The sequence below is a fragment of the Mus pahari genome, chromosome 7 (assembly GCF_900095145.1).
Source record: "Mus pahari chromosome 7, PAHARI_EIJ_v1.1, whole genome shotgun sequence".
In the NCBI taxonomy this organism is placed as follows: Eukaryota; Metazoa; Chordata; class Mammalia; order Rodentia; family Muridae; genus Mus; species Mus pahari.
Window position 1 is genome coordinate 12,713,881 of NC_034596.1, and position 11,642 is coordinate 12,725,522.

Here is an 11,642-nt window from a genome sequence, read left to right on the forward strand (position 1 = left end):
AACTTTCACTAGTTTTTATTGCATTATTTTTGAAATGCCAAGAAAGTGGCTTGGGACATAGTGTTTGCTGTTCAAGGAAACCATAGTATCCAATTGCTTGCAACCATGAGCTCAACACCATTATTTGACAAACTCCCTCATGAGAGACTGTGTACCTTCCAAGGTGTGTCTAACACAAAGAATCAAGTAACAATCAGTTAGGCTGGGGTTGTACCCCCTGGAGAAAACCCCACAAACTCTTGTCCAAAGGAAGGAGCATCACATACCCTTTATGTTTAGAGAGACACACATTCTGTCCTGCTTCTAAGAGTGCTTCCCTGTTCTCAGAAATAAACAACAGGACAAGCTACAAAAGAGGGCCCCAAAGCCCATGGATTCTAGATTCCTTTCAAGGGGGATCAAGAGGTGAGGAGAGGGGAAAAATGCAAAGATGAAATGATGATGGTAAACAGTATGAAGAAAAGAACCCTCGTGGAACTTGCTAGCAATTTTCACCAAAGCAGCAGACCCTTGAACTGACAAAAATTCAGTACAATATACACACTAATAAACAGCTCCACCATTGCAGGCTTGCTTTGTAAAGCAAGGGGGGAAAAAGGAATAATTATAATAGTATCCCCAAACAGAATTCTCATAAGAGTTGAGAAAAACCAGAGTGAAAGCAATGTCAGCTAAGGTCTTAGCTAAATTCCACTCCTAATGGCCCCCAGTATTTAAGCTATCATGGATTAAAGCCATGAAAATAAAAATTTCAATTTGAAATTTCATTAGCATGTTGCTAAAAATGATCAAGAGAAGCATCGACACTGTAGGCTTTGTTGATATCGTTGGAAAACTGCTGTTTCATTTTACAAACAATCTCCACCTGCCTTCTGCCTTCTAAGATCTTCTAGATAGGAAAAGCCAAACTAAAGACAATGGCTAGGCTATCCTAATGCTGGTTTCTGGAATGTTGTAGATCTTCCCTGCCTCTCTCTCCTTCAGTCCCACGGAATACAGGACGCTGAGTGAGAAGGGAAGCAATCAAGGGCTTCCGAGCAAAAAACCTCCTCCTTCCTAAGTGCCCACACACCAGGTGAATTAGCTCCTTTTCCGGAGCCAGCAGGCCATCCTCCTCTCCCAAAGAGGTTCTTCAACCATTTTCCTCCCGGGACCCAGAAGGCTTCCCTCCTGGCAAGTGTCGGTCTGGCCTGGAATGGCATCTGCTTCCAGTTGCTCAAACTGAGAAGCCAAACCTATCTACCTCAGCCTGGAGCCTGGAATGCTTTGTCAGGAGACTCTGGGCTGGAGAGCTGCAAGACAGTTCCAGGCAGCCTCAGGGTAACCTGGAGTCCCTGAAGTGCTCCAAAGTACAGAGATGGGCTCCGTTTCATGGGAATTCTGATATCCGGGGACACATCCACTCTCCATTCGGGAGTTGAATTGTGTCCTGAAAAGACCAACTCTCACCTCCGACTGGTTTGTGTGTGCACATCTGGGGGTGGTGGGTGACAGTTCCCTGTGACTAAGGATATTTGCCCTGTCTGCTGAAGAGTCACTGACCCTTGGCTCCCTGGAAAGGTAGTGTCCTTGCTCCCCCTTTGCCCACTCCCTCTTTCCCTTCACAACCCAGGGGAGAGGTGCAGGCTGGATTACCCTGGCATGATCACCAACACCAGGGTTGTCTTAGGAGCCTGCAGCTGCTCCCGCCCAGTGCGGTGGGCGGTGGTTAGTTCCCGAAGCTTCCAGCTGCTGGCTCTGGGCGGGAGCGTTAGGGGGACGTGGGGTGCAGAACTGCGGGGACCGAAAGGGAACTCCGGGCGTGGGAACTGGCACGCCGAGCTGCCCCTCTGGGGCTACTCCTTGTCGTCCACAAAGTCCTCAAGCTCCTGTAGCACTCGCAGGCGGCCACTGGCGTCTATGCGACGCTTCTCGCGGATGAGGTCCTCCAGGCTGTGGAACCGGGCCGTGTGGACTTTGTTCTCCTCCAGATGCACTTTGAGATAATACTGCTGTTGCGGCGGCTGCGTTCCTGCGGGGACCTCCCCGCCAGCCTTGAACTCGCGCTTTCCAAAGCGGCACCAGGCAGCGAAGCTCTCAGAGTTCGTCCAGCATATCTCCTCGCTCTTGAGGCCCAGGTGGCCACAGGCGTTCTGCACCACCAGCTCGGCCACCAGCGGGCGGTAGCGGTACCAGCTATTCACCACCCGGCCCACGTTGGCCGCGCCCGCCTGGTACAGGCTGTCCTGGCGGATCTCGCCTTGGTGCAGGTGGATGATCTGCCCGCCGCCCACGTAGACGGCCCAGTGAGGGGCTGGCGCGGGCTGCTCGGTCGCCGGCTGTAGCCACAAGAGCTCTAGCAGGTCGCCTGGCTCGCAGATCGCCGGCAGCGCAGTGACCGCGTAGACACTCAGGTCGGCGCCCTGGGGGCCGCCGGTCACTTTGGAAAAGATGCATTCCTGGCCCCGGAAGGCGGAGAACTGAGTCTCGTTGAGGACGAGTTGGTGCAGCAGGTGGTGGTGGTGGCGGCTGGGGCTCTCTGGGCAAGGGCTGCAACCTGGGGGGCCCTTCACACCAAACTTGTCCGGCTGCCCGCGTTCGTCCAGGTCCTCCTCCTCATCCGAGAAGAAGTAGGCAACCCCGACTCGCAGCTCGTCCTTCTCAATCCCAGATGGGTCCCCAGTGGGCAACTCGCTGTAGTTGAGGTGGGTGATGCGGTCCAGTTGGTTGCCCATCAATGACGCGGCGAGGCCAGGGCCAGCAACTGAGATCTGCCGAGGGAGAGAGGATAGACACCATCAGAGTCCGGGCTGACCCTCCTGGTGTCCCTTCCCCAAGGCGTTCAGTTCCCCAGGGGCCTGCGGCTTGTCTAATCACCGGCACTGAAGTCGCCTGCGACAGCCAACTTTGCAGATCCTCCCTGGGGTTAAAAGAAAAAAAGAAAAAAGGGGGGGGGCACAGGAAAAGGCACCAGTCTTGGGGCCAAAACAGACAGCATACCAGCTCAGCCAGCTTCTGACTCTGCCCAGGAACCCTGCCCTACCGGTAACTTCCACAGGAGAAATCGCAGGCGGGCAGAGCATGTAAGGTTCAAGTGGGCGAAGAGAGCGCAGGTTGTGGCAGGTTGGTGATATACCCAGAAGGAAGGGAGGGTGTCAAGAGAAGCCCCAAGGCCCGAAATACAGCAAGCTGAGCTCACATTGTGGTCGCCATCCTTTGTAGCCCACCTACTCGTTTTGGACTGGGTCACACCCCATCCCCGACAGCGGCTTTCACAATGACAAGACTCGTTTGCAAGCATTCACTTGCCATCAGCAACATTTTGCACACTTGGAGTCCAGGCACTGACAGCCTGGTACATACACCCACAATGCTAATGTCATACACCCACAATGAAACATCTTGGAGACCACACATTGGCACCATCTACCCCCAATTCCTACACAATTCCGGACGTACGCCTGCACACTTGTCAATGCGCGTACTCTCAAGCACCGGGGCACACCTGCCCACGCAGGCAGGTGCACTCTGCCCTCTCCTTGCCTGCCTTTTTCATAGAGCCAATCGGACTGCGCCAGGGCGAGGCTGCTCTGTCTAAAATAACCTAACAAAGAGACAGGGGAGGCAAGGCGAAACCCATGGTGAGTATTAGTGATGTGTGTGTGTGTGTGTGTGTGTGTGTGTGTGTGTGTGTGTGTGTGTGTGTAAAGAGGTCTACTTTCAACCCGAAGAGCCCCTCTCTTCAACCCAGCACACAATCCACACAATCGGACGAAGAAAAACCATTTTTTTAAGGCAAAGAAAGCGGCTTTTCCGTACCCGTGATTTCCCTGCGCCCGAAACCCCAAACTCCTTTTAAAGTCTCCAGGTCCCCATGGGTGCTGTGGAGGCGGCAGTGGCGAGTGGGTCCTGGAGTCGCGTGGGACTGCGGTTCCGATCTATCCGGAGACAAGCAGTGAGGTGAGGTACCCAGAGCGGTGCGGGTGCGCTCCGTGTCTACGCTGGCTTGGGCGTCTGCTCCACCTGGCAAGTCCTGGCTCCACTCCGCTTTCCTTCAGCCGCGCGGACGACTCTTAAATCCCCTGAACAGCCGTTTTCCAGGTCCGCCCCGGAACGCGCCCATTGGCTAGGACTCGTCCCCGAGCCCTGCCAATCTCGGCTGGGGGTGGAATCAGGGGCGGGTTTGCTTTGTGCTCCGCCCTGCCCAGCCCCCAGCCTTCCCCAGCCTTAAAGCTTTGGGAGCGTAGGTGTGAGCACCCATGGGGAGCACAAGAGGGGCGTGGCTAGTACACCCAGCTGCTCCTTTGCAACCGAGTCCCTAGTAACTGAGAACACAGTCCGCCCGCGTTCGTGTTCTGTATTCTAAAGGGACAGATTCCAGAAGGAAAGCTGAGTTTGGGGGTGGGAAAAAAAAAAAAAAAAAAAAAGAACATTCTGTGTGGCCAAGACAATGTGAGTGGCTAGCAACCGGGAACCGCCTTTTTGAGTTTGCTTTGATGGGACTTCGGAGTCTTGCGTGGCTCCAGGCTGTCGCACAGTCGCTTCTATCCCTGTCCGTAACAGCCGCCTTAGAAATTGCATGATGGTGCTCAGCGCCTGTCCTTTGAGCCAAGTGAAAGTGCTGACCCAGCGCCAACGCCGGCGCCTGGTTTTAAAAGGAGAACCATGTAGGTGTCAAAGGCTACCAGAAAGTCTGAGTTTTGGCTGGCGCCTTCTCTGAATGTGCCTTTGTCTTCAACCTGCTGTTTCCGTGAAAGGGCTGGATCTCAAACGCTAGCTGATATTAGTGCACAGAAGTGTTTCCCAATTCCAAAACTGTCCTAGTTAAGGGAATTGTGTTTGGTTTTGTGTGTGTGATGGGGAAAGTGTCCATTAGTCCTTAAGGATGGAAACTCAATGAATGAACGCACTAGGGATGCTGGATGCTACAAGGTGACTTTCTTTCGTAAAAGGAAATTCTAGACAGTTTCTAAACTTTGCTGCTTTGCTGCCTTAAGCTTTGGAAGAGTTCTTAGACTTTCTGGGTTTTAATGTCACTTTTACACTGAAATGATTGTCTGTCTGTCTGTGTCTGTCTGTCGGTCTGTCTGTCTCTCTATCTCTCTCTTCGCTCCCCATCCCTCCCCCTTTCCCTCCTCCTCTCACCCTCCTCCTCTCTCTTGTCCTTTCCCATAGCCCCTCCCTTCCCCTTCTGGGAGCTGTTGACCATAATGCAAACTCAGACCACTTCGTTTCATTACAAACCTGAACCACACATGTGCCTTAGGCCTGCAGACTATGCTGCTGAGTTCTGCCCCCCCCCCGCCCCCCCAATGACTGACAGAGAATGAGCTTCAGTGGTTACCAAAAGGGAAATTGACCACAGTGGCCACTGTCCCTGTGTCTAAAGGCTCAAGTAGGCAATTTAACCCTAAATAGGGTAGTCACTAAAATAGGGTAGTCACTAAAATAGGGTAGTCAGTAAAATAGAGTAGTCACTAAAATCTGATTTGTAGCAAATGAGGAAATATCTCCAGGTCAATCAGCAACAACAACCTCCTCAAAGTTCATAGAAAGTTTACTTTTTAAATAAATTACAGTGTTTGCTGATAGACTAAATCTTGTTTTCACAGTTCGAGAAATGGCAGCAACAAAAGCAAGTGTTTCAAGTCTGTTAGTTATTGGGCCTACGATCATAGAACGTGTCAACCTTTCTCTGCTGGGCTGTCTGCCTGATTCTTTGCAAGGTGCATAGCCTCCATCTTCTGTTCAGGTTTGTATTATTTTCATGAATGTTGTCTGCCTTCATAGCATGCAAGGGCAGTGATTTATCAAAGTAGAGACTGAAAGTAAGTATTGCTGAAAATAAGACTGGTTTTAAAGCAGCCATCTGTATAGCTGCATTTACTTCGATTAGTTTAGAAAATGGGCCAGTGTCCAAGTGCTGGTTTGAATGGGAATGGTATGCTTGGCCATTATTGATGAACTCAGAGAAGGATAAGGACGTGTGGCCAGGATGGAAGAGCTATGTCTCTGGGGGTGGACTTTGAAGTTTCAAAAACCCAGGCCACTCCCAGTTCTCTCTGTCTCTCTATCTCTCTGTCTCTGTCTATCTCTCTCTTTCTATGTGTCTCTCTGTCTCTGTCTTTCTTTCTGTCTCTGTCCCCCACTACTTTGTGCTTGTAGATAAGGATGTAAGTTCCCAGCTACTGCCCAAGCACCACGCTGCCTTCCTGCAGCCATGCTCCCACCATAATGGTCAAAGAACTGTAAACCTCCAAATAAATACTTTTATTTTATAAGTTGCCTTGGTCATGGTGTCTCTTCACAGCAATAGAAGAGTCACCAGGGCAGTCTACATGAAAGTTGTTAGAAAACAAGTTGTCCTCCTTGAAAGTACTAGTTACAGGTTTCAAAAGCACCTTTGATCTTTGTTACACATAACAAGCAGCTCATTTTTTCTGGCTAGGAAGTCAAGAGAGTTAGTTGAACAAGTAATTTATAAAATCAAGAAGGGTTATTGCTCTTATTATCAACTGGGCTCTGAGCTGCTGGGGAGATATCTGAGAAGAATGCATTAAAGGCAGCTCAGCTCTTGATTTTGAATAGCTGTATTTTTAGGGCTCTATTCTCAAGGTCAAAGATGCACACTAGTGTAGCCTGCAGGCTGTTCAGAATACCTGTTGTGTCTCCTACTATCCCAGAGTGCAGAGTGGGCATGCTGCTTTTTGTTTCCTAGTATCCTAATGTTCCCAAGGATATTCCAAGTGAAACTTTGTTACTGCATGGATTTTAAATCTAGCATGCAGATTTTGATTCTCTCTCTCATCCCCTCTCCCCTGAGGTGAACAAGCTGATTGTTTTATTCACAACATGAGAATAAGTGTTCAGTGTGGGGAGGGAGCTCTGAATTATCATGAACCAGGAAAGATGGAATCCAAGAATAGACAGGTCTATGCATGTACTTTACGTCAACTTTGGCAATTACAAAGAGAATCTAGTATTTGGAAATGTTCATGTTCACCACAAGATATCTTTTGTAAATTGTCTTGTGTTAATTTTCTAAGCTCATGTCCCCTGCTTCTATCTAGAAGAATTGCAGAGTCATCAAAACTGATAGAAGATAGTTGTTAAAAACTCAACTGGAAGCCGACTAAGTTTGAACTGTACTTCAACATCGGGAAGCTCATTGTGGCTGTTTCTCATCTGTAAAAGGATAGATAATAGTACCATTTGCCTCCTGGGCAAACATTTGTGGATATGAGCACAACACCGGGCATGACTTGCTATTATTATTGGTAGAAGCAGGGAGAGAATCCTACGCTTCAGCTATGGTAGCAGCTATAGCCTGGGTGTCCAAGGCTGTCCATACCCAGGGTATGGAATTGCTTCTAAGGTCTTGGGGAACCCTGTGGGCATCCTGAGGGTAGGACCACACCTAAAACTCGGTGGGTTTGTATATGTGAACTCTAGGACTAAACACATCTGGTTACCCAACTTTGGAATCGTTTCAGTGAACAATTTCAAGTGTGAGTAATAGGAATGGGGAAATCTTAGAGACTTAAGAGTCATCTCTCTAAATGTCACTCTTTTAGTGTCATCTTCCTTCTTTCCCTCTTCATTCCTCCTCCATCAGCAGAGGAGAGCCTTTCCTTTATATTTTACTGACTTGGCCCTTGGGTCCTTGGGTCCTGGACCTTTTGGATTAAGCTGTCATCTTTCAGCTGACCCTGGAAGAAAGGACTCGGGGGTGGGTGTATGTTTTCCCCGAGCACTGATTTCTATCATTGTTTGCTAAGCAATGCTTTTGTTTTTAATTATCTGCCCTACTTTTAGCATGCATCACTTAGAGAAATAAACTGTCCTGTGTCCTGTCCTTGGCTTCCTTAGGCAGTTGGCACACTTACCCTGATCTGTATTAAAGGATACTCTGTAGCCATTTGGGAAGTGAGCCTGTACTATAGCTTCAAGGAGTCCATTGTCCTTTCTTTAGGGAACCCTACCAAACACCAAGACCTACAATGCAGTGTGTGGAAGTGAGAGGAAGCTATTTATTCTCAGAGTGATCTTCTGAAAGGTTAACATGAATTTTTCTTTTCTGCTTAGGCAAGTGTAGAGGACCTGTGCTAGAAATACTAAGATCTCTTAAACAGAAACATCATTAGATGGGAAGAGACCAGAGTTCCTGAATGGCTGTGTAGACCAGATAATGTCCCTTCACAAACTAATGTATTATTTGGCATTGGTAGGAAGACATGGACCGTATTCGGTGAAGACTCTGTAATATTTGTGATTATCTGTAATGACAGCTACTTTATAGTAATTGCTCATCTTAAAATAAGTTATTTGTATGCTTTTTCTTCTATTATTGTCTTCTTGTATTCAAGATTGACTTACCTGGAGTACATGTAGCATTTCAGCAAGTTCATATCACCGCAATACTTTCAAGGGTGGTGGTGGTGGTGGTGGTGGTGGTAATGATGGAGCTCAAACTCAGATCAGGTCTATGACAATGGTCTATGACAGATCCCTAGAATTTAAGGAATCCAAAATGGCTGTGTTGTCCTCATTAACTCCCATCTCAGGTCTCCCCTGTGTGCTCTCTAAATTCCTGTAGTATCCTTGTGACTAGCTTTACTCTCACTAAATGTCCTGTTTGCCATCTTATTTTTCTAGTCTATGTGAATGATAGGGTAGCCTTATAGCAAAGCACAATAAGAACGCTGCTTTCTGCACCTGTTCTCGTGTATCAGTACTCAAATGTTCTACTTTTTCTTAATTGGCCTCCTAGGATTTGAGTTTTTCTTCCACCACTTATTGTTATTTTTGTTTCTTGCTTTACATTTTCAGTTCTCATCAACAAATGAGTACTTGTATTAAAGTGTCTTTAGTGACATATAATCATCAAGTCCCTAAAGACTCCTGAGTACTCCCAGGAAGAGCCTTCAGCATTTATATGTTTAGCATTTTTGCAGTATTTAAATTATGCAAAAATGTCTTTACCCAGAATCTCTCTTCCTGTTTGTTCTCTTGGATCTAAGACACACATTTGGCAGGATCAGTGGTTCTAGCCTAACATGTTAGTAATACGTGAGCCTTTCAGGTTGATCTGGGGTTGCTGTGACACACACTGCGCTGTTATTTCTCTTTGTTCCCATCTTTATCCAGTTTCCACTCAAGGTGTGTAGCTCTTTAGTGCCAGCTATTCTAATGTTTATATTCCCTCACATTCTAATCAAGCCCATCCTTTATGTTCTCATAAAACTCTATGTGGGTTGGCCACAAGTTGTCAAAGAGAAATCAAAACACTTCTTCAAAAAACAACTCACATGATAGGTGGATTTTCTATTTTATTTTGTCCTGCAAAGACTAAGGCATGCTTGAGGAAAAGCCCCAAGAATAGTCACATTTGCACGACTTTTGTCATACTCGAATGAAGCTTAGTACCTTCTGTAATTTCACAGAACTGGCCTGAATCAATGCATGTATGCATGACAGTTTCTGTTTTAAACACCAAACTTTCAGTATTGGTGCTTATTTCATGTTTTACTACTGGTCGAACACCCAACACATGTGTGAAATTAGAATCTATACAAGAACACTGGCTATGTGATACGCAGTATTGGGCTTTCAAATGATCCTCCAACATCAGTATAGCTGAGAAAAGTGCAAATTCTCCAAACTGGGGATGGATCCATAGGTAAGAGTGCTGTTGAGCAACTATAAGGAACTGGGATCAGATCCCTAGATCCCCCACAAAAATGCATCCATAGCCACTACAATTGTAGAACTATTATGGGAATTGGGGATAGGTGAATACGGAGGGCTGAAAGAGACAAGGCTTGTGCTGACCAACCAACTTAGTTGGGAAATGCTCCAGGTTCAAGAAGAGATTCTGTTGCAAAGGAACAAGCTCGATAGCTATAAAGACTAACTGATCCTGTCCTCTGACTCTATAGCGGCATATTCATGTGCACATTTGCACACACACACACTTGTACAAAAAACACACACATGTGCACACACACACTATTAGAATTCTTTAGAACAATGGTTCTCAATCTATGGGTCATGACCCCATTTGGGGACTCATGGAATCTTTCATAATGGTTGCAGATCAGATAACTTAAATATCAGATATTTACATTATGATTCATAGCAGAAGCAAGATTACAGTTATGAAGTAGGACATGAGTTAATGGTTGGTATTCACCACAACATGAAAAACTGTATTAACAACTTAGAGTATTAGGGAGTTTGAGAACCACTGCTCTACAGAAAAAGAATTGGTCGTGGAACAATGGTTGTCTACCAACAGAAAGTGTAAGAATCCAGTAATTGTTTATTCCCTGGGCTGTATGTCTCAGCTGGTCTCTTCTGGGATCCTGAAAATGTAGGTTTTACTACCAGTGAAGGAATGGACTTGCTAATCAGAGGGAGAACAAGCAGGAAAGAGTAAAAGCTTCCTTTCTAACAGCTGCCAGCAGAAGGCATGGTCCAGGTTAAAGGTGGATCGTCCTTCTTCGAAAGATCTGGATTAAAGGTGGGTTTCCTACTTCAAATAGTTAAGAAAAAATTCCCACAGGTATACTAAGCCACTTGGCTTTTTAAATTCCAGTTGTAGTCAAATCAGTATACACACACACACACGCACGCACACACCACCACCACCACCACCACCACTACCACCAAATACAGATTCTCAGGCTCATTGCCAATCCACTGAAACTTAGTCTCAGAACTGGCTCTAGGAAGATGCATTTGAAACAGCATCACAGGCATGCTGAATAGCGTTATATAATTACCAGCAAAGTACAAGTCACATATAAGAAATCAGTGTTTCACTCTCTAGTTCAGTGACAACCCTTCTAGGGGGTAGCCCCTTAAAAGAAAAACCTGGGGTTATGCTCTCCAGTATTTCAGATCCACTTCAGCAGAAGTGAGAGGCATTTTAGACTTGTTTACACTAAGTTGATTTTAAAAGATAACAGTTTGCAATCCGAATCAGCATGGCAAGTCTGGGCTTTGTTCTTCCCCTTTACAAGCCTACTCTGCACTAGTCCTTCCTGTTGATTGGCTGCAGTCTGGGTGTGTTGTCAGTGTGCCTGCTCTTTAGGGGTCCCATATTTGTAATGATCATTCTTTCTTTCTTTTTTTTTTTTTTTTTTGTTGTTGTTGTTGTTGTTGTTGTTGTTGTTTTTCAAGACCAGGTTTCTCTGTGTAGCCCCAGCTGTCCTGGAACTCACTCTGTAGACCAGGCTGGTCTTGAAATCCACCTACCTCTGCCTCCCATATGCTGGGATTAAAGGCGTGCGCCACCACTGCCTGGCTGTAATGATCATTCTTTAACTGCCCTCACTGAGTGTTATCTGGGTGTCAGGCAGAAGGCTAGAACATATCAATGCCAAATCATTAAATTGGTAATTCTTAGCAGCCAGGGTTTCCCCTGCTTCTCTCTTTCCTTCCCCATTTCTCTCCCTTTCCTTCCCTTCCTCTCCCATCCTGTCCTGCCCTCTTCCCTCCCCTCACCCCTTCTCACCCTTCCCTCCCCTCCCCTCCTTTCTGTCCCCCTCTCTCACCCCTTCCCTGGTCTTCCCCTTACTCCTTTTGTCTCCCTTCCCTCCCCTTCCTTTCTCCTTGCTTCCTCCCCTCTTCCCTTCCCTTCCCTTCCCTTCCCTTCCCTT

At 47.0% G+C, this 11,642-nt stretch overlaps 1 protein-coding gene across 1 annotated transcript in view; it reads right to left on the reverse strand.

Moving 5' to 3' along the window:
• Lratd1 (LRAT domain containing 1) overlaps positions 1–4,066 on the reverse strand; it is a 4,488-nt gene extending 422 nt beyond the window's left edge. Inside the window, exons 1-2 of the mRNA XM_021201866.2 lie at positions 3,799–4,066; positions 1–2,750 (exon numbers count right to left, since the gene is read on the reverse strand). The exon at positions 1–2,750 is cut by the window's left edge and continues 422 nt beyond it. Coding sequence (XP_021057525.1) covers positions 1,836–2,714 — 879 coding nt within the window. The 5' untranslated portion in view covers positions 2,715–2,750; positions 3,799–4,066 and the 3' untranslated portion in view covers positions 1–1,835. The remainder of the gene's footprint in view (positions 2,751–3,798) is intronic.
• Positions 4,067–11,642: the final 7,576 nt, after the last annotated feature.